The sequence below is a fragment of the Oncorhynchus kisutch genome, unplaced genomic scaffold (assembly GCF_002021735.2).
Source record: "Oncorhynchus kisutch isolate 150728-3 unplaced genomic scaffold, Okis_V2 scaffold2404, whole genome shotgun sequence".
Taxonomy (NCBI): Eukaryota; Metazoa; Chordata; class Actinopteri; order Salmoniformes; family Salmonidae; genus Oncorhynchus; species Oncorhynchus kisutch.
The window spans coordinates 1-24,645 of NW_022264349.1; the positions used below are offsets into that span (position 1 = coordinate 1).

Below are 24,645 nucleotides of genomic sequence, written 5' to 3' on the forward strand. Positions count from 1 at the left end.
GGAGAAAGAGGGGGTGAGGGGAAGAAGGGAGGAGGGGAGAGAGAGGGGGTGTGGGGAGGAGGAGGAGGGGAGAGAGAGGGGGTGAGGGAGAGAGAGGAAGAGAGAGATTGGGAAGAGGGGAGGTAATAGAGAGAGAGTGTGATGGAGAGAGAGAGAGGAGTGAGGGAGAAGAGGAGAGAGGAGAAATAGGTGATGGAGAGAGAGAGAGGGTGATGGAGGGAGAGGAGAGGGTGATGGAGGGAGAGAGAGGGTGATGGAGGGAGAGACGAGGGTGATGGAGGGAGAGAGAGGGTGAGGGAGGAGAGAGAGGGTTAATGGAGGGAGAGAGAGGGTGATGGAGGGAGAGAGAGAGTGATGGAGGGAGAGAGAGATAGAAGAGCAGACATTACTGTTATATTTACCTCAATCACGGAAATAAAGATGGAATAAAAAATGTTTTTAATGGCAGAATAAGACCACCAGGGTTAGAGGTCAGAGGTCAGGGGTCATACAGAAGCGTCAGGGGGTCAGAAGGGCGCCAAGGGGTCAGAGGTCAGGGGTAGCTGTACTCACCACTGTTAGACATCTGAAAGAGGTTGTTCTTCTCAAACTTCTTAAACACACTTCCTTTGATCTCCACGAACTACAGAGAAACACAACAGTCACTGATCTGGGTGGGTGTCTCAGTGTGTCTCAGAGAAACACAACGGTCACTGATCTGGGTGGGTGTCTCAGGGTGTTACAGAGAAACACAACAGTCACTGATCTGGGTGGGTGTCTCAGGGTGTTACAGAGAAACACAACAGTCACTGATCTGGGTGTGTGTCTCAGTGTGTTACAGAGAAACACAACAGTCACTGATCTGGGTGTGTGTCTCAGTGTGTGTATGTCTCTCAGTGTGTGTGTGTGTGTGTGTGGACTCACATTGTTAGACATCATGATGGTGAGTAGAGACTTGTTGTGAGAGTTGAAGGCAACGTTCAGAGTAGTGGCCTGAACCATGATGAGGATAGCATGAAGAACTGACACACACTCAGGAAAACAGCCTGATACACACCAACACAACCTGACTACACACACAGGAAAACAGCCTGATACACACACCAACACAACCTGACTACACACACAGGAAAACAGCCTGATACACACCAACACAACCTGACTGCACACACCAACACAACCTGACTACACACACAGGAAAACAGCCTGATACACACCAACACAACCTGACTACACACACAGGAAAACAGCCTGATACACACACCAACACAACCTGACTACACACACAGGAAAACAGCCTGATACACACCAACACAACCTGACTACACACACCAACGCAACCTGACTACACACACAGGAAACAGCCTGATACACACCAACACAACCTGACTACACACACCAACACAACCTGACTACACACACAGGAAAACAATCTGATACACACCAACACAACCTGACTACACACACCAACACAACCTGACTACACACACAGGAAAACAGCCTGATACACACCAACACAACCTGACTACACACACAGGAAAACAGCCTGATACACACCAACACAACCTGACTGCACACACCAACACAACCTGACTACACACACAGGAAAACAGCCTGATACACACCAACACAACCTGACTACACACACAGGAAAACAGCCTGATACACACACCAACACAACCTGACTACACACACAGGAAAACAGCCTGATACACACCAACACAACCTGACTGCACACACCAACACAACCTGACTACACACACAGGAAAACAGCCTGATACACACCAACACAACCTGACTACACACACAGGAAAACCAGCCTGATACACACACCAACACAACCTGACTACACACACAGGAAAACAGCCTGATACACACCAACACAACCTGACTACACACACAGGAAAACAGCCTGATACACACCAACACAACCTGACTACACACACAGGAAAACAGCCTGATACACACCAACACAACCTGACTGCACACACAGGAAAACAGCCTGATACACACCAACACAACCTGACTGCACACACAGGAAAACAGCCTGATACACACCAACACAACCTGACTGCACACACAGGAAAACAATCTGATAATACACACCAACACAACCTGACTACACACACAGGAAAACAGCCTGATACACACACCAACACAACCTGACTACACACACAGGAAAACAGCCTGATACACACCAACACAACCTGACTACACACACCAACGCAACCTGACTACACACACAGGAAAACAGCCTGATACACACCAACACAACCTGACTACACACACCAACACAACCTGACTACACACACAGGAAAACAATCTGATACACACCAACACAACCTGACTACACACACCAACACAACCTGACTACACACACAGGAAAACAGCCTGATACACACCAACACAACCTGACTACACACACAGGAAAACAGCCTGATACACACCAACACAACCTGACTGCACACACCAACACAACCTGACTACACACACAGGAAAACAGCCAGATACACACCAACACAACCTGACTACACACACAGGAAAACAGCCTGATACACACACCAACACAACCTGACTACACACACAGGAAAACAGCCTGATACACACACCAACACAACCTGACTACACACACAGGAAAACAGCCTGATACACACCAACACAACCTGACTACACACACCAACACAACCTGACTACACACACAGGAAAACAGCCTGATACACACCAACACAACCTGACTACACACACAGGAAAACAGCCTGATACACACACCAACACAACCTGACTACACACACAGGAAAACAGCCTGATACACACCAACACAACCTGACTACACACACAGGAAAACAGCCTGATACACACCAACACAACCTGACTGCACACACCAACACAACCTGACTACACACACAGGAAAACAATCTGATAATACACACCAACACAACCTGACTACACACACAGGAAAACAATCTGATAATACACACCAACACAACCTGACTACACACACAGGAAAACAGCCTGATACACACCAACACAACCTGACTGCACACACAGGAAAACAGTCTGATACACACCAACACAACCTGACTACACACACAGGAAAACAGCCTGATACACACCAACACAACCTGACTACACACACAGGAAAACAGCCTGATACACACCAACACAACCTGACTGCACACACAGGAAAACAGCCTGATACACACCAACACAACCTGACTGCACACACCAACACAACCTGACTACACACACAGGAAAACAATCTGATAATACACACCCCATGAGGAAGTGAGGAACAACTCCTATATTTATTTTAATTTTATTTGACCTTTATTTTACTAGGCAAGTCAGTTAAGAACATATTCTTATTTTCAATGACGGCCTAGGAACAGTGGGTTAACTGCCTGTTCAGGGGCAGAACGACAGATTTGTACCTTGTCAGCTCGGGGGTTTGAACTCGCAACCTTCCAGTTGCTAGTCCACCGCTCTAACCACTAGGCTACCCTGCCGCCGTCTCTTCTTCTCGTTAGGTTAAGTAGGTAAGGATACAGACAGGAAGTGAGGAACAACTCCTATATGAGCTCTCTTCTCCTCTTTAGGTTCAGTAAGGATACAGACAGGAAGTGAGGAACAACTCCTATATGAGCTCTCTTCTCCTCTTTAGGTTCAGTAAGGATACAGACAGGAAGTGAGGAACAACTCCTATATGAGCTCTCTTCTCCTCTTTAGGTTCAGTAAGGATACAGACAGGAAGTGAGGAACAACTCCTATATGAGCTCTCTTCTCCTCTTTAGGTTCAGTAAGGATACAGACAGGAAGTGAGGAACAACTCCTATATGAGCTCTCTTCTCCTCTTTAGGTTCAGTAAGGATACAGACAGGAAGTGAGGAACAACTCCTATATGAGCTCTCTTCTCCTCTTTAGGTTCAGTAAGGATACAGACAGGAAGTGAGGAACAACTCCTATATGAGCTCTCTTCTCCTCTTTAGGTTCAGTAAGGATACAGACAGGAAGTGAGGAACAACTCCTATATGAGCTCTCTTCTCCTCTTTAGGTTCAGTAAGGATACAGACAGGAAGTGAGGAACAACTCCTATATGAGCTCTCTTCTCCTCTTTAGGTTCAGTAAGGATACAGACAGGAAGTGAGGAACAACTCCTATATGAGCTCTCTTCTCCTCTTTAGGTTCAGTAAGGATACAGACAGGAAGTGAGGAACAACTCCTATATGAGCTCTCTTCTCCTCTTTAGGTTCAGTAAGGATACAGACAGGAAGTGAGGAACAACTCCTATATGAGCTCTCTTCTCCTCTTTAGGTTCAGTAAGGATACAGACAGGAAGTGAGGAACAACTCCTATATGAGCTCTCTTCTCCTCTTTAGGTTCAGTAAGGATACAGACAGGAAGTGAGGAACAACTCCTATATGAGCTCTCTTCTCCTCTTTAGGTTCAGTAAGGATACAGACAGGAAGAGGAACAACTCCTATATGAGCTCTCTTTTCCTCTTTAGGTTCAGTAAGGATACAGACAGGAAGTGAGGAACAACTCCTATATGAGCTCTCTTCTCCTCTTTAGGTTCAGTAAGGATACAGACAGGAAGTGAGGAACAACTCCTATATGAGCTCTCTTCTCCTCTTTAGGTTCAGTAAGGATACAGAAAGGAAGTGAGGAACAACTCCTATATGAGCTCTCTTCTCCTCTTTAGGTTCAGTAAGGATACAGACAGGAAGAGGAACAACTCCTATATGAGCTCTCTTTTCCTCTTTAGGTTCAGTAAGGATACAGACAGGAAGTGAGGAACAACTCCTATATGAGCTCTCTTCTCCTCTTTAGGTTCAGTAAGGATACAGACAGGAAGAGGAACAACTCCTATATGAGCTCTCTTCTTCTCTTTAGGTTCAGTAAGGATACAGACAGGAAGTGAGGAACAACTCCTATATGAGCTCTCTTCTCCTCTTTAGGTTCAGTAAGGATACAGACAGGAAGTGAGGAACAACTCCTATATGAGCTCTCTTCTTCTCTTTAGGTTCAGTAAGGATACAGACAGGAAGTGAGGAACAACTCCTATATGAGCTCTCTTCTCCTCTTTAGGTTCAGTAAGGATACAGACAGGAAGTGAGGAACAACTCCTATATGAGCTCTCTTCTCCTCTTTAGGTTCAGTAAGGATACAGACAGGAAGTGAGGAACAACTCCTATATGAGCTCTCTTCTCCTCTTTAGGTTCAGTAAGGATACAGACAGGAAGTGAGGAACAACTCCTATATGAGCTCTCTTCTCCTCTTTAGGTTCAGTAAGGATACAGACAGGAAGTGAGGAACAACTCCTATATGAGCTCTCTTCTCCTCTTTAGGTTCAGTAAGGATACAGACAGGAAGTGAGGAACAACTCCTATATGAGCTCTCTTCTTCTCTTTAGGTTCAGTAAGGATACAGACAGGAAGTGAGGAACAACTCCTATATGAGCTCTCTTCTTCTCTTTAGGTTCAGTAAGGATACAGACAGGAAGTGAGGAACAACTCCTATATGAGCTCTCTTCTCCTCTTTAGGTTCAGTAAGGATACAGACAGGAAGTGAGGAACAACTCCTATATGAGCTCTCTTCTCCTCTTTAGGTTCAGTAAGGATACAGACAGGTAGTGAGGAACAACTCCTATATGAGCTCTCTTCTTCTCTTTAGGTTCAGTAAGGATACAGACAGGAAGAGGAACAACTCCTATATGAGCTCTCTTCTCCTCTTTAGGTTCAGTAAGGATATAGACAGGAAGTGAGGAACAACTCCTATATGAGCTCTCTTCTTCTCTTTAGGTTCAGTAAGGATACAGACAGGAAGTGAGGAACAACTCCTATATGAGCTCTCTTCTCCTCTTTAGGTTCAGTAAGGATACAGACAGGAAGTGAGGAACAACTCCTATATGAGCTCTCTTCTTCCCTTTAGGTTCAGTAAGGATACAGACAGGAAGAGGAACAACTCCTATGAGCTCTCTTCTCCTCTTTAGGTTCAGTAAGGATACAGACAGGAAGTGAGGAACAACTCCTATATGAGCTCTCTTCTCCTCTTTAGGTTCAGTAAGGATACAGACAGGAAGTGAGGAACAACTCCTATATGAGCTCTCTTCTCCTCTTTAGGTTCAGTAAGGATACAGACATATAGAACAGCCACGAGGAAGTGGGGAACAACTCCTATATGAGCTCTCTTCTTCTCTTTAGGTTCAGTAAGGATACAGACATATAGAACAGCCATGAGGAAGTGGGGAACAACTCCTATATGAGCTCTCTTCTTCTCTTTAGGTTCTGTAGCAGTCCAGTAGAGAGCGTCCAGAATGTCCTGACCAAACGAAGAGAACACCTGTCTGCAACCTGCAGGGAACACACACACACACAGGTGAGGTATTAAAAGCTGCAGGTACAGGTGAGGTATTAAAAGCTGCAGGTACAGGTGAGGTATTAAAAGCTGCAGGTTCAGGTGAGGTATTAAAAGCTGCAGGTTCAGGTGAGGTATTAAAAGCTGCAGGTACAGGTGAGGTATTAAAAGCTGCAGGTTCAGGTGAGGTATTAAAAGCTGCAGGTTCAGGTGAGGTATTAAAAGCTGCAGGTTCAGGTGAGGTATTAAAAGCTGCAGGTTCAGGTGAGGTATTAAAAGCTGCAGGTTCAGGTGAGGTATTAAAAGCTGCAGGTTCAGGTGAGGTATTAAAAGCTGCAGGTACAGGTGAGGTATTAAAAGCTGCAGGTACAGGTGAGGTATTTAAAGATGCAGGTACAGGTGAGGTATTAAAAGCTGCAGGTTCAGGTGAGGTATTAAAAGCTGCAGGTACAGGTACAGGTGAGGTATTAAAAGCTGCAGGTTCAGGTGAGGTATTAAAAGCTGCAGGTTCAGGTGAGGTATTAAAAGCTGCAGGTACAGGTGAGGTATTAAAAGCTGCAGGTAGAGGTGAGGTATTAAAATCTACAGGTACAGGTGAGGTATTAAAGCTGCAGGTAGAGGTGAGGTATTAAAATCTACAGGTACAGGTGAGGTATTAAAAGCTGCAGGTAGAGGTGAGGTATTAAAAGCTGCAGGTACAGGTACAGGTGAGGTATTAAAAGCTGCAGGTAGAGGTGAGGTATTAAAAGCTGCAGGTACAGGTACAGGTGAGGTATTAAAAGCTGGCAGGTACAGGTACAGGTACAGGTGAGGTATTAAAAGCTGCAGGTACAGGTGAGGTATTAAAAGCTGCAGGTACAGGTACAGGTGAGGTATTAAAAGCTGCAGGTACAGGTACAGGTGAGGTATTAAAAGCTGCAGGTACAGGTGAGGTATTAAAAGCTGCAGGGTACAGGTGAGGTATTAAAAGCTGCAGGTACAGGTGAGGTATTAAAAGCTGCAGGTACAGGTACAGGTGAGGTATTAAAAGCTGCAGGTAGAGGTGAGGTATTAAAAGCTGCAGGTACAGGTACAGGTGAGGTATTAAAAGCTGCAGGTACAGGTACAGGTGAGGTATTAAAAGCTGCAGGTACAGGTGAGGTATTAAAAGCTGCAGGTAGAGGTGAGGTATTAAAATCTACAGGTACAGGTGAGGTATTAAAAGCTGCAGGTAGAGGTGAGGTATTAAAATCTACAGGTACAGGTGAGGTATTAAAAGCTGCAGGTAGAGGTGAGGTATTAAAAGCTGCAGGTACAGGTACAGGTGAGGTATTAAAAGCTGCAGGTAGAGGTGAGGTATTAAAAGCTGCAGGTACAGGTACAGGTGAGGTATTAAAAGCTGCAGGTACAGGTACAGGTACAGGTGAGGTATTAAAAGCTGCAGGTACAGGTGAGGTATTAAAAGCTGCAGGTACAGGTACAGGTGAGGTATTAAAAGCTGCAGGTACAGGTACAGGTGAGGTATTAAAAGCTGCAGGTACAGGTGAGGTATTAAAAGCTGCAGGTACAGGTGAGGTATTAAAAGCTGCAGGTACAGGTGAGGTATTAAAAGCTGCAGGTACAGGTACAGGTGAGGTATTAAAAGCTGCAGGTAGAGGTGAGGTATTAAAAGCTGCAGGTACAGGTACAGGTGAGGTATTAAAAGCTGCAGGTACAGGTACAGGTGAGGTATTAAAAGCTGCAGGTAGAGGTGAGGTATTAAAAGCTGCAGGTAGAGGTGAGGTATTAAAAGCTGCAGGTAGAGGTGAGGTATTAAAAGCTGCAGGTAGAGGTGAGGTATTAAAAGCTGCAGGTAGAGGTGAGGTATTAAAAGCTGCAGGTAGAGGTGAGGTATTAAAAGCTGCAGGTAGAGGTGAGGTATTAAAAGCTGCAGGTAGAGGTGAGGTATTAAAAGCTGCAGGTACAGGTACAGGTGAGGTATTAAAAGCTGCAGGTACAGGTGAGGTATTAAAAGCTGCAGGTACAGGTGAGGTATTAAAAGCTGCAGGTACAGGTGAGGTATTAAAAGCTGCAGGTACAGGTACAGGTGAGGTATTAAAAGCTGCAGGTAGAGGTGAGGTATTAAAAGCTGCAGGTACAGGTACAGGTGAGGTATTAAAAGCTGCAGGTACAGGTACAGGTACAGGTGAGGTATAAAGCGCAGGTACAGGTGAGGTATTAAAAGCTGCAGGTACAGGTGAGGTATTAAAAGCTGCAGGTACAGGTACAGGTGAGGTATTAAAGCTGCAGGTACAGGTACAGGTGAGGTATTAAAAGCTGCAGGTACAGGTGAGGTATTAAAAGCTGCAGGTACAGGTGAGGTATTAAAAGCTGCAGGTACAGGTACAGGTGAGGTATTAAAAGCTGCAGGTACAGGTACAGGTGAGGTATTAAAAGCTGCAGGTACAGGTGAGGTATTAAAAGCTGCAGGTACAGGTGAGGTATTAAAAGCTGCAGGTACAGGTGAGGTATTTAAAGCTGCAGGTACTAGATTGATGACAGACTGTCCTCTGATCAGTTGATACATCATGCTGTAGTCTCAGTGTGTTACCTCCAGCATGTTGTAGATAATATAGAGTTTGATGACAGACTGTCCTCTGATCAGGTGATACATCATGCTGTAATCCACGTAGCTCATCATGACGTAACATAACACCACGATGAAACCCTTCATCACATCACAGACCTGGGCTGGCTGGAGGAGAGGAGACCCACTGTGGAGGGGACGAGAGAGAGAAGAGTTAGCATGATGAAACCCTTCATCACATCACAGACCTGGGCTGGAGGAGGAGAGGAGACCCACTGTGGAGGGGAGGAGAGAGAGAAGAGTTAGCATGATGAAACCCTTCATCACATCACAGACCTGGGCTGGAGGAGGAGAGGAGACCCACTGTGGAGGGGAGGAGAGAGAGAAGAGTTAGCATGATGAAACCCTTCAACACATCACAGACCTGGGCTGGAGGAGAGGAGACCCACTGTGGAGGGGACGAGAGAGAGAAGAGTTAGCATGATGAAACCCTTCATCACATCACAGACCTGGGCTGGAGGAGGAGAGGAGACCCACTGTGGAGGGGAGGAGAGAGAGAAGAGTTAGCATGATGAAACCCTTCAACACATCACAGACCTGGGCTGGAGGAGAGGAGACCCACTGTGGAGGGGAGGAGAGAGAGAAGAGTTAGCATGATGAAACCCTTCATCACAGACCTGGGCTGGCTGGAGGAGACCCACTGTGGAGGGGAGGAGAGAGAGAAGAGTTAGCATGATGAAACCCTTCAACACATCACAGACCTGGGCTGGAGGAGAGGAGACCCACTGTGGAGGGGAGGAGAGAGAGAAGAGTTAGCATGATGAAACCCTTCAACACAGACCTGGGCTGGCTGGAGGAGAGGAGACCCACTGTGGAGGGGAGGAGAGAGAGAAGAGTTAGCATGATGAAACCCTTCATCACATCACAGACCTGGGCTGGAGGAGAGGAGACCCACTGTGGAGGGGAGGAGAGAGAGAAGAGTTAGCATGATGACACCCTGCATCACATCACAGACCTGGGCTGGAGGAGGAGAGACCCACTGTGGAGGGGAGGAGAGAGAGAAGAGTTAGCATGATGAAACCCTTCAACACAGACCTGGGCTGGAGGAGAGGAGACCCACTGTGGAGGGGAGGAGAGAGAGAAGAGTTAGCATGATGAAACCCTTCATCACAGACCTGAGGAGGAGAGGAGACCCACTGTGGAGGGGAGGAGAGAGAGAAGAGTTAGCATGATGAAACCCTTCATCACATCACAGACCTGGGCTGGAGGAGAGGAGACCCACTGTGGAGGGGAGGAGAGAGAGAAGAGTTAGCATGATGAAACCCTTCAACACATCACAGACCTGGGCTGGAGGAGAGGAGACCCACTGTGGAGGGGAGGAGAGAGAGAAGAGTTAGCATGATGAAACCCTTCAACACAGACCTGGGCTGGAGGAGAGGAGACCCACTGTGGAGGGGAGGAGAGAGAGAAGAGTTAGCATGATGAAACCCTTCATCACAGACCTGAGGAGGAGAGGAGACCCACTGTGGAGGGGAGGAGAGAGAGAAGAGTTAGCATGATGAAACCCTTCATCACATCACAGACCTGGGCTGGAGGAGAGGAGACCCACTGTGGAGGGGAGGAGAGAGAGAAGAGTTAGCATGATGAAACCCTTCATCACAGACCTGGGCTGGAGGAGAGGAGACCCACTGTGGAGGGGAGGAGAGAGAGAAGAGTTAGCATGATGAAACCCTTCATCACAGACCTGGGCTGGAGGAGAGGAGACCCACTGTGGAGGGGAGGAGAGAGAGAAGAGTTAGCATGATGAAACCCTTCATCACATCACAGACCTGGGCTGGCTGGAGGAGAGGAGACCCACTGTGGAGGGGAGGAGAGAGAGAAGAGTTAGCATGATGAAACCCTTCATCACATCACAGACCTGGGCTGGAGGAGAGGAGACCCACTGTGGTCAGACAGCTTGATGTACAGGACACCCCCTGGACAGGACAGGACACTAGTTTATCTCCTGTTTCTGAAGTGAGACAGCTTGATGTACAGGACACCCCCTGGACAGGACACTAGTCTACCTCCTGTTTCTGTAGTGAGACAGCTTGATGTACAGGACACCCCCTGGACAGGACAGGACACTAGTCTACCTCCTGTTTCTGTAGTGAGACAGCTTGATGTACAGGACACCCCCTGGACAGGACAGGACACTAGTCTACCTCCTGTTTCTGAAGTGAGACAGCTTGATGTACAGGACACCCCCTGGACAGGACAGGACACTAGTCTACCTCCTGTTTCTGTAGTGAGACAGCTTGATGTACAGGACACCCCTTGGACAGGACACTAGTCTACCTCCTGTTTCTGTAGTGAGACAGCTTGATGTACAGGACACCCCCTGGACAGGACAGGACACTAGTCTACCTCCTGTTTCTGTAGTGAGACAGCTTGATGTACAGGACACCCCCTGGACAGGACAGGACACTAGTCTACCTCCTGTTTCTGTAGTGAGACAGCATGATGTACAGGACACCCCCTGGACAGGACACTAGTCTATCTCCTGTTTCTGTAGTGAGACAGCTTGATGTACAGGACACCCCCTGGACAGGACACTAGTCTACCTCCTGTTTCTGTAGTGAGACAGCTTGATGTACAGGACACCCCCTGGACAGGACAGGACACTAGTCTACCTCCTGTTTCTGTAGTGAGACAGCATGATGTACAGGACACCCCCTGGACAGGACACTAGTCTATCTCCTGTTTCTGTAGTGAGACAGCTTGATGTACATCTTTAATGCTGAGTGGCATCAGGTCCATTCTAGGGTAGGGTCAGTAGTCTGATGAGGTGTGTTACCTCAGACCACAGCAGGGTAGGGTCAGTAGTCTGATGAGGTGTGTGTAGGTGGTACCTCAGACCACAGCAGGGTAGGGTCAGTAGTCTGATGAGGTGTGTGTAGGTGTGTTACCTCAGACCACAGCAGGGTAGGGTCAGTAGTCTGATGAGGTGTGTGTAGGTGTGTTACCTCAGACCACAGCAGGGCAGGGTCAGTAGTCTGATGAGGTGTGTGTAGGTGTGGTACCTCAGACCACAGCAGGGTAGGGTCAGTAGTCTGATGAGGTGTGTTACCTCAGACCACAGCAGGGTAGGGTCAGTAGTCTGATGAGGTGTGTGTAGGTGGTACCTCAGACCACAGCAGGGTAGGGTCAGTAGTCTGATGAGGTGTGTGTAGGTGGTACCTCAGACCGCAGCAGGGTAGGGTCAGTAGTCTGATGAGGTGTGTGTATGTGTGTTACCTCAGACCACAGCAGGGTAGGGTCAGTAGTCTGATGAGGTGTGTGTAGGTGGTACCTCAGACCACAGCAGGGTAGGGTCAGTAGTCTGATGAGGTGTGTGTAGGTGTTACCTCAGACCACAGCAGGGTAGGGTCAGTAGTCTGATGAGGTGTGTGTAGGTGTGTTACCTCAGACCACAGCAGGGTAGGGTCAGTAGTCTGATGAGGTGTGTGTAGGTGTGTTACCTCAGACCACAGCAGGGTAGGGTCAGTAGTCTGATGAGGTGTGTGTAGGTGTGTTACCTCAGACCACAGCAGGGTAGGGTCAGTAGTCTGATGAGGTGTGTGTAGGTGTGTTACCTCAGACCACAGCAGGGTAGGGTCAGTAGTCTGATGAGGTGTGTGTAGGTGTGTTACCTCAGACCACAGCAGGGTAGGGTCAGTAGTCTGATGAGGTGTGTGTAGGTGTGTTACCTCAGACCACAGCAGGGTAGGGTCAGTAATCTGATGAGGTGTGTGTAGGTGTTACCTCAGACCACAGCAGGGTAGGGTCAGTAGTCTGATGAGGTGTGTGTAGGTGTGTTACCTCAGACCACAGCAGGGTAGGGTCAGTAGTCTGATGAGGTGTGTGTAGGTGTGTTACCTCAGACCACAGCAGGGTAGGGTCAGTAGTCTGATGAGGTGTGTGTAGGTGGTACCTCAGACCACAGCAGGGCAGGGTCAGTAGTCTGATGAGGTGTGTGTATATGTGTTACCTCAGACCACAGCAGGGTAGGGTCAGTAGTCTGATGAGGTGTGTGTAGGTGTGTTACCTCAGACCACAGCAGGGCAGGGTCAGTAGGTGGACGAGGTGTGTGTAGGTGGTACCTCAGACCACAGCAGGGTAGGGTCAGTAGTCTGATGAGGTGTGTGTAGGTGTGGTACCTCAGACCACAGCAGGGTAGGGTCAGTAGTCTGATGAGGTGTGTGTAGGTGTGTTACCTCAGACCACAGCAGGGTAGGGTCAGTAGTCTGATGAGGTGTGTGTAGGTGTGTTACCTCAGACCACAGCAGGGTAGGGTCAGTAGTCTGATGAGGTGTGTGTAGGTGTGTTACCTCAGACCACAGCAGGGTAGGGTCAGTAGTCTGATGAGGTGTGTGTAGGTGTGTTACCTCAGACCACAGCAGGGTAGGGTCAGTAGTCTGATGAGGTGTGTGTATATGTTTTACCTCAGACCACAGCAGGGTAGGGTCAGTAGTCTGATGAGGTGTGTGTAGGTGTGTTACCTCAGACCACAGCAGGGTAGGGTCAGTAGTCTGATGAGGTGTGTGTAGGTGTGTTACCTCAGACCACAGCAGGGTAGGGTCAGTAGTCTGATGAGGTGTGTGTAGGTGGTACCTCAGACCACAGCAGGGTAGGGTCAGTAGTCTGATGAGGTGTGTGTAGGTGTGTTACCTCAGACCACAGCAGGGTAGGGTCAGTAGTCTGATGAGGTGTGTGTAGGTGTGTTACCTCAGACCACAGCAGGGTAGGGTCAGTAGTCTGATGAGGTGTGTGTAGGTGTGTTACCTCAGACCACAGCAGGGTAGGGTCAGTAGTCTGATGAGGTGTGTGTAGGTGTGTTACCTCAGACCACAGCAGGGCAGGGTCAGTAGGTGGACGAGGTGTGTGTAGGTGGTACCTCAGACCACAGCAGGGTAGGGTCAGTAGTCTGATGAGGTGTGTGTAGGTGTGGTACCTCAGACCACAGCAGGGTAGGGTCAGTAGTCTGATGAGGTGTGTGTAGGTGTGTTACCTCAGACCACAGCAGGGTAGGGTCAGTAGTCTGATGAGGTGTGTGTAGGTGTGTTACCTCAGACCACAGCAGGGTAGGGTCAGTAGTCTGATGAGGTGTGTGTAGGTGTGTTACCTCAGACCACAGCAGGGTAGGGTCAGTAGTCTGATGAGGTGTGTGTAGGTGTGTTACCTCAGACCACAGCAGGGTAGGGTCAGTAGTCTGATGAGGTGTGTGTAGGTGGTACCTCAGACCACAGCAGGGCAGGGTCAGTAGTCTGATGAGGTGTGTGTATATGTGTTACCTCAGACCACAGCAGGGTAGGGTCAGTAGTCTGATGAGGTGTGTGTAGGTGTGTTACCTCAGACCACAGCAGGGCAGGGTCAGTAGGTGGACGAGGTGTGTGTAGGTGGTACCTCAGACCACAGCAGGGTAGGGTCAGTAGTCTGATGAGGTGTGTGTAGGTGTGGTACCTCAGACCACAGCAGGGTAGGGTCAGTAGTCTGATGAGGTGTGTGTAGGTGTGTTACCTCAGACCACAGCAGGGTAGGGTCAGTAGTCTGATGAGGTGTGTGTAGGTGTGTTACCTCAGACCACAGCAGGGTAGGGTCAGTAGTCTGATGAGGTGTGTGTAGGTGTGTTACCTCAGACCACAGCAGGGTAGGGTCAGTAGTCTGATGAGGTGTGTGTAGGTGTGTTACCTCAGACCACAGCAGGGTAGGGTCAGTAGTCTGATGAGGTGTGTGTATATGTTTTACCTCAGACCACAGCAGGGTAGGGTCACTAGTCTGATGACGTGTGTCTAGGTGTGTTACCTCAGACCACAGCAGTGTAGGGTCAGTAGTCTGATGAGGTGTGTGTAGGTGTGTTACCTCAGACCACAGCAGGGTAGGGTCAGTAGTCTGATGAGGTGTGTGTAGGTGTGTTACCTCAGACCACAGCAGGGTAGGGTCAGTAGTCTGATGAGGTGTGTGTAGGTGTGTTACCTCAGACCACAGCAGGGTAGGGTCAGTAGTCTGATGAGGTGTGTGTAGGTGTGTTACCTCAGACCACAGCAGGGTAGGGTCAGTAGTCTGATGAGGTGTGTGTAGGTGGTACCTCAGACCACAGCAGGGCAGGGTCAGTAGTCTGATGAGGTGTGTGTATATGTGTTACCTCAGACCACAGCAGGGTAGGGTCAGTAGTCTGATGAGGTGTGTGTAGGTGTGTTACCTCAGACCACAGCAGGGCAGGGTCAGTAGGTGGACGAGGTGTGTGTAGGTGGTACCTCAGACCACAGCAGGGTAGGGTCAGTAGTCTGATGAGGTGTGTGTAGGTGTGGTACCTCAGACCACAGCAGGGTAGGGTCAGTAGTCTGATGAGGTGTGTGTAGGTGTGTTACCTCAGACCACAGCAGGGTAGGGTCAGTAGTCTGATGAGGTGTGTGTAGGTGTGTTACCTCAGACCACAGCAGGGTAGGGTCAGTAGTCTGATGAGGTGTGTGTAGGTGTGTTACCTCAGACCACAGCAGGGTAGGGTCAGTAGTCTGATGAGGTGTGTGTAGGTGTGTTACCTCAGACCACAGCAGGGTAGGGTCAGTAGTCTGATGAGGTGTGTGTATATGTTTTACCTCAGACCACAGCAGGGTAGGGTCACTAGTCTGATGACGTGTGTCTAGGTGTGTTACCTCAGACCACAGCAGTGTAGGGTCAGTAGTCTGATGAGGTGTGTGTAGGTGTGTTACCTCAGACCACAGCAGGGTAGGGTCAGTAGTCTGATGAGGTGTGTGTAGGTGGTACCTCAGACCACAGCAGGGTAGGGTCAGTAGTCTGATGAGGTGTGTGTAGGTGTGTTACCTCAGACCACAGCAGGGTAGGGTCAGTAGTCTGATGAGGTGTGTGTAGGTGTGTTACCTCAGACCACAGCAGGGTAGGGTCAGTAGTCTGATGAGGTGTGTGTAGGTGTGTTACCTCAGACCACAGCAGGGTAGGGTCAGTAGTCTGATGAGGTGTGTGTAGGTGTGTTACCTCAGACCACAGCAGGGCAGGGTCAGTAGGTGGACGAGGTGTGTGTAGGTGGTACCTCAGACCACAGCAGGGTAGGGTCAGTAGTCTGATGAGGTGTGTGTAGGTGTGGTACCTCAGACCACAGCAGGGTAGGGTCAGTAGTCTGATGAGGTGTGTGTAGGTGTGTTACCTCAGACCACAGCAGGGTAGGGTCAGTAGTCTGATGAGGTGTGTGTAGGTGTGTTACCTCAGACCACAGCAGGGTAGGGTCAGTAGTCTGATGAGGTGTGTGTAGGTGTGTTACCTCAGACCACAGCAGGGTAGGGTCAGTAGTCTGATGAGGTGTGTGTAGGTGTGTTACCTCAGACCACAGCAGGGTAGGGTCAGTAGGTGGACGAGGGCCAATAGAACTCTGAGAGGCAGCAGGGTGAAGACGTACAGGAAGGCATCCAGACACAGGAAGAACCCAAACAGCATCAACTACACAGAGAGACAGAGATTTAGTTCACTACGGTGACTGTTTATATCACTTATAGCATCAACTACACAGAGAGACAGAGATTTAGTTCACTACGGTGACTGTTTATATCACTTACAGCATCAACTACACAGAGAGACAGAGATTTAGTTCACTACGGTGACTGTTTATATCACTTACAGCATCAACTACACAGAGAGACAGAGATTTAGTTCACTACGGTGACTGTTTATATCACTTACAGCATCAACTACACAGAGAGACAGAGATTTAGTTCACTACGGTGACTGTTTATTTCACTTACAGCATCAACTACACAGAGAGACAGAGATTTAGTTCACTACGGTGACTGTTTATATCACTTACAGCATCAACTACACAGAGAGACAGAGATTTAGTTCACTACGGTGACTGTTTATATCACTTACAGCATCAACTACACAGAGAGACAGAGATTTAGTTCACTACGGTGACTGTTTATATCACTTACAGCATCAACTACACAGAGAGACAGAGATTTAGTTCACTACGGTGACTGTTTATTTCACTTACAGCATCAACTACACAGAGAGACAGAGATTTAGTTCACTACGGTGACTGTTTATATCACTTACAGCATCAACTACACAGAGAGACAGAGATTTAGTTCACTACGGTGACTGTTTATTTCACTTACAGCATCAACTACACAGAGAGACAGAGATTTAGTTCACTACGGTGACTGTTTATTTCACTTGCCTTGGTAAATGTAAACACGTTTCCCGTGCCAATAACGCCCCATTGAATTGACATTTCATTGAGAGATGGCGAGAGAGAGATAAGAGAGTGAGAGGAGAGGGCAGGAAGAGAGGGAGGAGGGGGCAGGAAGAGAGGGAGGAGGGGGCAGGAAGAGAGGGAGGAGGGGGCAGGAAGAGTGGGAGGAGGGGGCAGGAAGAGAGGGAGGAGGGGGCAGGAAGAGTGGGAGGAGGGGGCAGGAAGAGAGGGAGGAGGGGGCAGGAAGAGAGGGAGGAGGGGGCAGGAAGAGAGGGAGGAGGGGGCAGGAAGAGTGGGAGGAGGGGGCAGGAAGAGTAAGAGGAGGGGGCAGGAAGAGTAAGAGGAGGGGGCAGGAAGAGTGGGAGGAGGGGGCAGGAAGAGTGGGAGGAGGGGGCAGGAAGAGTGGGAGGAGGGGGCAGGAAGAGTGGGAGGAGGGGGCAGGAAAAGTGAGAGGAGGGGGCAGGAAGAGTGGGAGTAGGGGGCAGGAAGAGTGGGAGGAGGGGGCAGGAAGAGTAAGAGGAGGGGGCAGGAAGAGTGGGAGTAGGGGGCAGGAAGAGTGGGAGTAGGGGGCAGGAAGAGTGGGAGGAGGGGGCAGGAAGAGTAAGAGGAGGGGGCAGGAAGAGTAAGAGGAGGGGGCAGGAAGAGTGAGAGGAGGGGGCAGGAAGAGTGGGAGGAGGGGCAGGAAGAGTAAGAGGAGGGGGCAGGAAGAGTAAGAGGAGGGGGCAGGAAGAGTGGGAGTAGGGGGCAGGAAGAGAGGGAGGAGGGGGCAAGAAGAGTGGGAGGAGGGGGCAGGAAGAGAGGGAGGAGGGGGCAGGAAGAGAGGGAGGAGGGGGCAGAAAGAGAGGGAGGAGGGGGCAGGAAGAGTGGGAGGAGGGGGCAGGAAGAGTGGGAGGAGGGGGCAGGAAGAGTGGGAGGAGGGGGCAGGAAGAGTGGGAGGAGGAATGGCGGGAGGAGGAAGGGCGGGAGGAGCAGGCGGAGAAGAGCAGGAGGAGGAAGAGGGGGAGTGTTACAGATACAGGTATCCTGTGTGTTCTTTTCTCTCCTTCTCTCCTCACAGGTGGCAATCATCACTCCCCAATCAGTCACCAATCAATCATCAATCAGAAGAGACACCTCCTATTTCCATTACCCTGTCACATCCCCTTGGTTTAAAAACCCTGTCCCATGTTTCCTCTGAAGCTCGATCTCTCTGTGTTTCACCCTCTCCTACTGTGTCTCTCTCTCTCTCCTACTGTGTCTCTCTATCTCTGTTTATGGAGTTGTCTTTTGTTAGAGCACCTCCATATCACTTTGTCCCCACCTGTGAGTATTGTTTTGGTTATGGTGTTTGATGGTGGGAAAAGGGGGAACCAAGCCAAGTTGCCCCTGGGCATACACCACCCGTAGGACTACGTTGTCTAAGAACACTAGGTAGAACTGGACGGACCACCCGCTGTATGTTTGGTTAGTTAGTTCGCTGTATTGAAGTAGGCTAGTCTAGCTTAGGGGTGTGTTTGGTTAGTTAGTTAGTTGTATTGAGGTAGGCTAGTCTAGCTTAGGGGTGTGTTTGGTTAGTTAGTTAGTTGTATTGAGGTAGGCTAGTCTAGCTTAGGGGTGTGTTTGGTTAGTTAGTTAGTTAGCTGTATTGTAGTAGGCTAGTCTAGCTTAGGGGTGTGTTTGGTTAGTTAGCTGTATTGTAGTAGGCTAGTCTAGTTTAGGGGTGTGTTTGGTTAGTTAGTTAGCTGTATTGAAGTAGGCTAGTCTAGCTTAGGGGTGTGTTTGGTTAGTTAGTTAGCTGTATAGTAGTAGTCTAGTTTAGGGGTGTGTTTGGTTAGTTAGTTAGCTGTATTGAAGTAGGCTAGTCTAGCTTAGGGGTGTGTTTGGTTAGTTAGCTGTATTGTAGTAGGCTAGTCTAGTTTAGGGGTGTGTTTGGTTAGTTAGTTAGCTGTATTGAAGTAGGCTAGTCTAGCTTAGGGGTGTGTTTGGTTAGTTAGTTAGCTGTATTGTAGTAGGCTAGTCTAGCTTAGGGGTGTGTTTGGTTAGTTAGCTGTATTGTAGTAGGCTAGTCTAGTTTAGGGGTGTGTTTGGTTAGTTAGTTAGCTGTATTGAAGTAGGCTAGTCTAGCTTAGGGGTGTGTTTGGTTAGTTAGTTAGCTGTATAGTAGTAGTCTAGTTTAGGGGTGTGTTTGGTTAGTTAGTTAGCTGTATTGAAGTAGGCTAGTCTAGCTTAGGGGTGTGTTTGGTTAGTTAGTTAGCTGTATTGAAGTAGGCTAGTCTAGTTTAGGGGTGTGTTTGGTTAGTTAGCTGTATTGTAGTAGGCTAGTCTAGCTTAGGGGTGTGTTTGGTTAGTTAGTTAGCTGTATAGTAGTAGGCTAGTCTAGTTTAGGGGTGTGTTTGGTTAGTTAGTTAGTTAGTTAGCTGTATTGAAGTAGGCTGACCCAGGCTTAGGGGTGTGTTTGGTTAGTTAGTTAGTTAGCTGTATTGAAGTAGGCTAGTCTAGCTTAGGGGTGTGTTTGGTTAGTCAGTTAGCTGTATTGAAGTAGGCTAGTTTAGGGGTATTTGTTTCTTTCCTTGGGTCCAGCTCAGCCCCTTTTCCTGCCCCCCTTTACAGTGTGTTTGTAAATAAACCATGAGTGTTTGACAGTAATTTAGTTGTCTGTGGGAGCGGGGAGGAGGGGGAGGAAGAGGAGGAAGATCGGGAGGAGGAAGAGCGGGAGGAGGGTGAGGAAGAGCTAAAGAGTCGGTCAACCTCAACCAAGGTTGTGTGTGTGTGTGTGTACCTTCTCTAGTTCCTTGGGGATCCGGAGGCAGGTATAGACCCTCTCTCGTCTTTCTGTGTATTTAGCCTCATTGTGTTCCAGGAAGTATCCTCGGGTCAGCTCCGCCCCCATGAACCTCGCTAGGGACAGATCTACACACACACACACACATGCATATCAATCCCTCCATCTAAATCTGTCCACACTGCACCTCAATCTGTCCACACTGCACCTCAATATATACATACTGCACCTCAATCCCTCCATCTACAGGTGTCCACACTGCACCTCAATCTGTCCACACTGCACCTCAATCTGTCCACACTGCACCTCAATCCCTCCATCTACAGCTGTCCACACTGCACCTCAATATATACACACTGCACCTCAATATATACACACTGCTCCTCAATCCCTCCATCTACATCTGTCCACCCTTTTTCACCTACCTCATCCCCATACTGTTTTTATTTATTTACTTTTCTGCTCTTTTCTGCTCACCAATATCTCTACCTGTACATGACCATCTGATCATTCATCACTCCAGTGTTAATCTGCAAAATTGTAATTATTTGCCTACCTCCTCATGCCTTTTGCACACATTGTATATAGACTCCCCCTTTGGTTTCTACTGTGTTATTGACTTGTTAATTGTTTACTCCATGTGTAACTCTTTGTTGTCTGCTCACACTGCTATGCTTTATCTTGGCCAGGTCGCAGTTGTAAATGAGAACTTGTTCTCAACTAGCCTACCTGGTTAAATAAAGGTGAAATAAAAAAATAAACCTCAATCCCTCCATCTACATCTGTCCACACTGCACCTCAATCCCTCCATCTACATCTGTCCACACTGCACCTCAATCCCTCCATCTACATCTGTCCACACTGCTCCTCAATCTGTCCACACTGCACCTCAATATATACATACTGCACCTCAATCTGTCCATCTAAATCTGTCCACACGGCACCTCAATATATACATACTGCACCTCAATCCCTCCATCTAAATCTGTCCACACGGCACCTCAATATATACATACTGCACCTCAATATATACATACTGCACCTCAATCTGTCTACACTGCTCCTCAATCTGTCCACACTGCACCTCAATCTGTCCACACTGCACCTCAATATATACATACTGCACCTCAATCTCTCCACACTGCACCTCAATCCCTCCATCTACATCTGTCCACACTGCTCCTCAATCTGTCCACACTGCACCTCAATATATACATACTGCACCTCAATCTGTCTACACTGCTCCTCAATATATACATACTGCACCTCAATATATACATACTGCACCTCAATCTGTCCACACTGCACCTCAATCTGTCCACACTGCACCTCAATATATACATACTGCTCCTCAATCTCTCCACACTGCACCTCAATCCCTCCATCTACATCTGTCTACACTGCTCCTCAATCTGTCTAGGAGCTAGCTACAACAAACTAGTTAGCTGGCTAGCTGTAACCCTGCATTAAGTAACTTACGTTAGCTACTAGCTAGCTGGCTGTGTTCTGTTAACTAGCTATTACTATTATTACTGTTACTATTGCTACTATTACTGCTACTACCACAACTGCTACTATTACTGCTACTATTACTATTACTGCTACTACCACAACTGCTACTACCACAACTGCTACTACCACAACTGCTACTACCACAACTGCTACTATTACTGCTACTATTACCATTACTGCTACTACCACTGCTACTATTACTGCTACTATTACTGCTACTATTACTGCTACTACTACTATTACTGCTACTGCTACTATTACTGCTACTGCTACTATTACTGCTACCACTGCTACTACTACCACTGCTACTATTACTGCTACTACTACCACTGCTACTATTGCTACTGCTACTACCACTGCTACTGCTACTACTACTACTATTACTATTACTGCTACTACCACTATTATTACTAATACCATCCCCACCACCGTTATCTGGCTGACTGGCTGTGTAACTAACTACATACTATTGTTTGGATGCTGAAATCCGTAATTAATTTAGTATTTGATCAAATGGCCACACCAGCTACCCGGCTGTGTTTGTGGACGGGGCTCCGTTGGTACTCACCTGAACCAGTACCTGGGCTTGAAACGAGACCAGAGAGCTCTCCTCTCCTCAGAGGTTCTGGTTCAGTACTCACCAGACAGACTCCGTTTCTTGTCCTTCTGGACTTTCTTCTTGTCGTAAAACCCCAGCGTCTCCGTCACCTCGGAGGTCTCCTTCGACCCCCGGCTCTCACTACCTCCCTCCATCCGTCTCTCCTTGCCTTCTTTCTCCGGTTCGTTCTCCTCTCCCTGAGCCGCTGCTAAGGAGTCCGCCATCTTGTTCTACGGCTCGGCTGACAGACAGGCGCGTCACTTACGTGGCTCCGTCACCACGTAGCGCCAGAAACACGCATATACTGTTTGTCTACCTGAAGTCAGACACCATAGAGAAGGATAGAGGCCTCCAGTAGACAAAAGGCTATGTTAACATAAACATATACTGTGTGTCTACCTGAAGTCAGACACCATAGAGAAGGATAGAGGCCTCTAGTAGACAAAAGGCTATCTTAACATGGGAAGCCCCATTGAGACGTGACATTTTGTGGAGAGCTTTTGCAGAGACGGGGATGGTGGTTAGAAGAGCGGGGCTGGTTTGATATGGAAAAGTGTCGTGGCTTTTGACAAAGAATAACATCAAGATGAAGCAGCTGCATTATAAGTGGGATGTACTGTTGTACTAGTTAAATAAAGGTTAAATAAATCCATAAATAAATAAGGAGACATATACTTGGCATACGGAGGGGAAAAGAGAGGCAGAGGAGGTCTAAGAGAGGGAGGAAGATGGTGAGCTTGAGTCAGTTAAAAATGTCTGGGGAAAAAAGTGATATGGTTTGTTAATTAGCAACTTTAAACATTCGATGAACAACAGTCGTCACATTAACTAATGCAACGTCACGACACTGTGGCAGCAGTGAGTCGGAGGGAGGTTCCGAGGTGTAAGAAGTGTGCAGAAGGGTATGAGACAAAGGAATGTGTAGCATTGGGAAAGTAATGGTATGTGTTAACTGTAGGGGTGCCCATGGGACTGGGGATCAGAAGTGTCCCGTGTGAGAGAGAGGCAGGTTGAGGTTTCCAGGGTTAGAGTAGAGCAGAAGTTGTCATTTGCTGAGGCAGTGAAGAAAGTAGAGGAAGATGGGTCAAGGGGGAGGGATCCTGTGAGGACTGGTGTAGTAGATCTGTACCAGAACAGAGGGAGGGATCCTGAGAGGAGGGGTGTAGTAGATCTGTACCAGAACAGAGGGAGGGATCCTGAGAGGAGGGGTGTAGTAGATCTGTACCAGCACAGAGGGAGGGGTCCTGAGAGGAGGGGTGTAGTAGATCTGTACCAGAACAGAGAGAGGGATCCTGAGAGGAGGGGTGTAGTAGATCTGTACCAGAACAGAGGGAGGGATCCTGAGAGGAGGGGTGTAGTAGATCTGTACCAGAACAGAGGGAGGGATCCTGAGAGGAGGGGTGTGAGTAGTAGATCTGTACCAGAACAGAGATATAAACCAACAAGTGATATATGTTTCAGTAAAGTTGGATCTTCAGCATTTATAACAATAGTTATCAACTGTACTGCAGGGATGGAACGTAAGACTCAGGAAATAGAGGTTGTGTTGGCAGCTGCAGAGAGGTGTTTGGGTGTGAGAGACATCAGACGAGTTACAGGGTGGGGTTGAGTGGTGGTGTCCCATCCTCTCAGGTCAGTGGTGGATTTAGGTATAGGCGACATGGGCAGCCGACCAGGGCGACATCTTGCCGAGGGCGACACGAGGCGCCCGCACAATTTATTATTTATTTTAATATATTCAGAATAGTGACATTTGCGCGATCCGGGTCTCTTCTTTATAAGCGTGTTATTCTATTTGTGTGATGTAGGATTTGTGAGTTATATTTGTGTTTTTTGTTAGCAATAGGTAATAATTCAATTCCATTTTAATTTATGTACTAAAAAAATAATTATAGTTCTTTTGTTACTACTTTTAGATTTTTTATGAATCTTAATGTATTTATTTATATAGTGTTATGTTATGATTATGTATTTGTTTATATAGTGTTATGTTATGATTATGTATTTGTTTATATAGTGTTATGTTATGATTATGTATTTATTTATAGTGTTATGTTATGATTATGTATTTGTTTATATAGTGTTATGTTATGATTATGTATTTATTTATAGTGTTATGTTATGATTATGTATTTGTTTATATAGTGTTATGTTATGATTATGTATTTGTTTATATAGTGTTATGTTATGATTATGTATTTATTTATAGTGTTATGTTATGATTATGTATTTATTTATAGTGTTATGTTATGATTATGTATTAATTTATATAGTGTTATGATTATGTATTTGTTTATATAGTGTTATGTTATGATTATGTATTTGTTATATAGTGTTATGTTATGATTATGTATTTAATTATATAGTGTTATGTTATGATTATGTATTTGTGTAGTTCCAAATGTCTGAATACAAATTAGCGCTTGTGCAGAATAGACCTTTAGTAGAATATATAGGATAGTAGTCTATACAGGATAGTAGTCTATACAGGATAGTAGTCTATACAGGATAGTAGTCTATACAGGATAGTAGTATATATACTGTAGGATAGTAGTCTATACAGGATAGTAGTCTATATAGGAGAGTAGTCTATATAGGAGAGTAGTCTATATAGGAGAGTAGTCTATATAGGAGAGTAGTCTATATAGGAGAGTAGTCTATATAGGAGAGTA

The 24,645-nt window shown here is 47.4% G+C and overlaps 1 protein-coding gene across 1 annotated transcript; it reads right to left on the reverse strand.

Moving 5' to 3' along the window:
• Window positions 1–486: 486 nt before the first annotated feature.
• Window positions 487–22,235, reverse strand: LOC116370013 (transmembrane anterior posterior transformation protein 1 homolog). The gene is made up of 7 exons (XM_031819649.1): window positions 22,017–22,235; window positions 19,861–19,991; window positions 16,233–16,351; window positions 8,903–9,065; window positions 6,195–6,318; window positions 904–1,001; window positions 487–622 (listed from the first exon to the last, which is right to left on the reverse strand). The coding sequence occupies exons 1-7, from the start codon at window positions 22,195–22,197 to the stop codon at window positions 533–535; spliced, it is 906 nt and encodes a 301-aa protein (XP_031675509.1). The 5' UTR covers window positions 22,198–22,235; the 3' UTR covers window positions 487–532.
• Window positions 22,236–24,645: the final 2,410 nt, after the last annotated feature.

Bases quoted from the DNA above. Each gene is read 5' to 3' on its own strand.
- LOC116370013 (XM_031819649.1), bottom strand. From the start codon at position 22,197: ATGGCGGACTCCTTAGCAGCGGCTCAGGGAGAGGAGAACGAACCGGAG. The intron at 6,319-8,902 runs GTAACACACTGA...GGTTGCAGACAG, and splicing joins TTATCTACAACATGCTGGAG to GTGTTCTCTTCGTTTGGTCA. The intron at 623-903 runs GTGAGTCCACAC...GTTTCTCTGTAG, and splicing joins CCATCATGATGTCTAACAAT to TTCGTGGAGATCAAAGGAAG.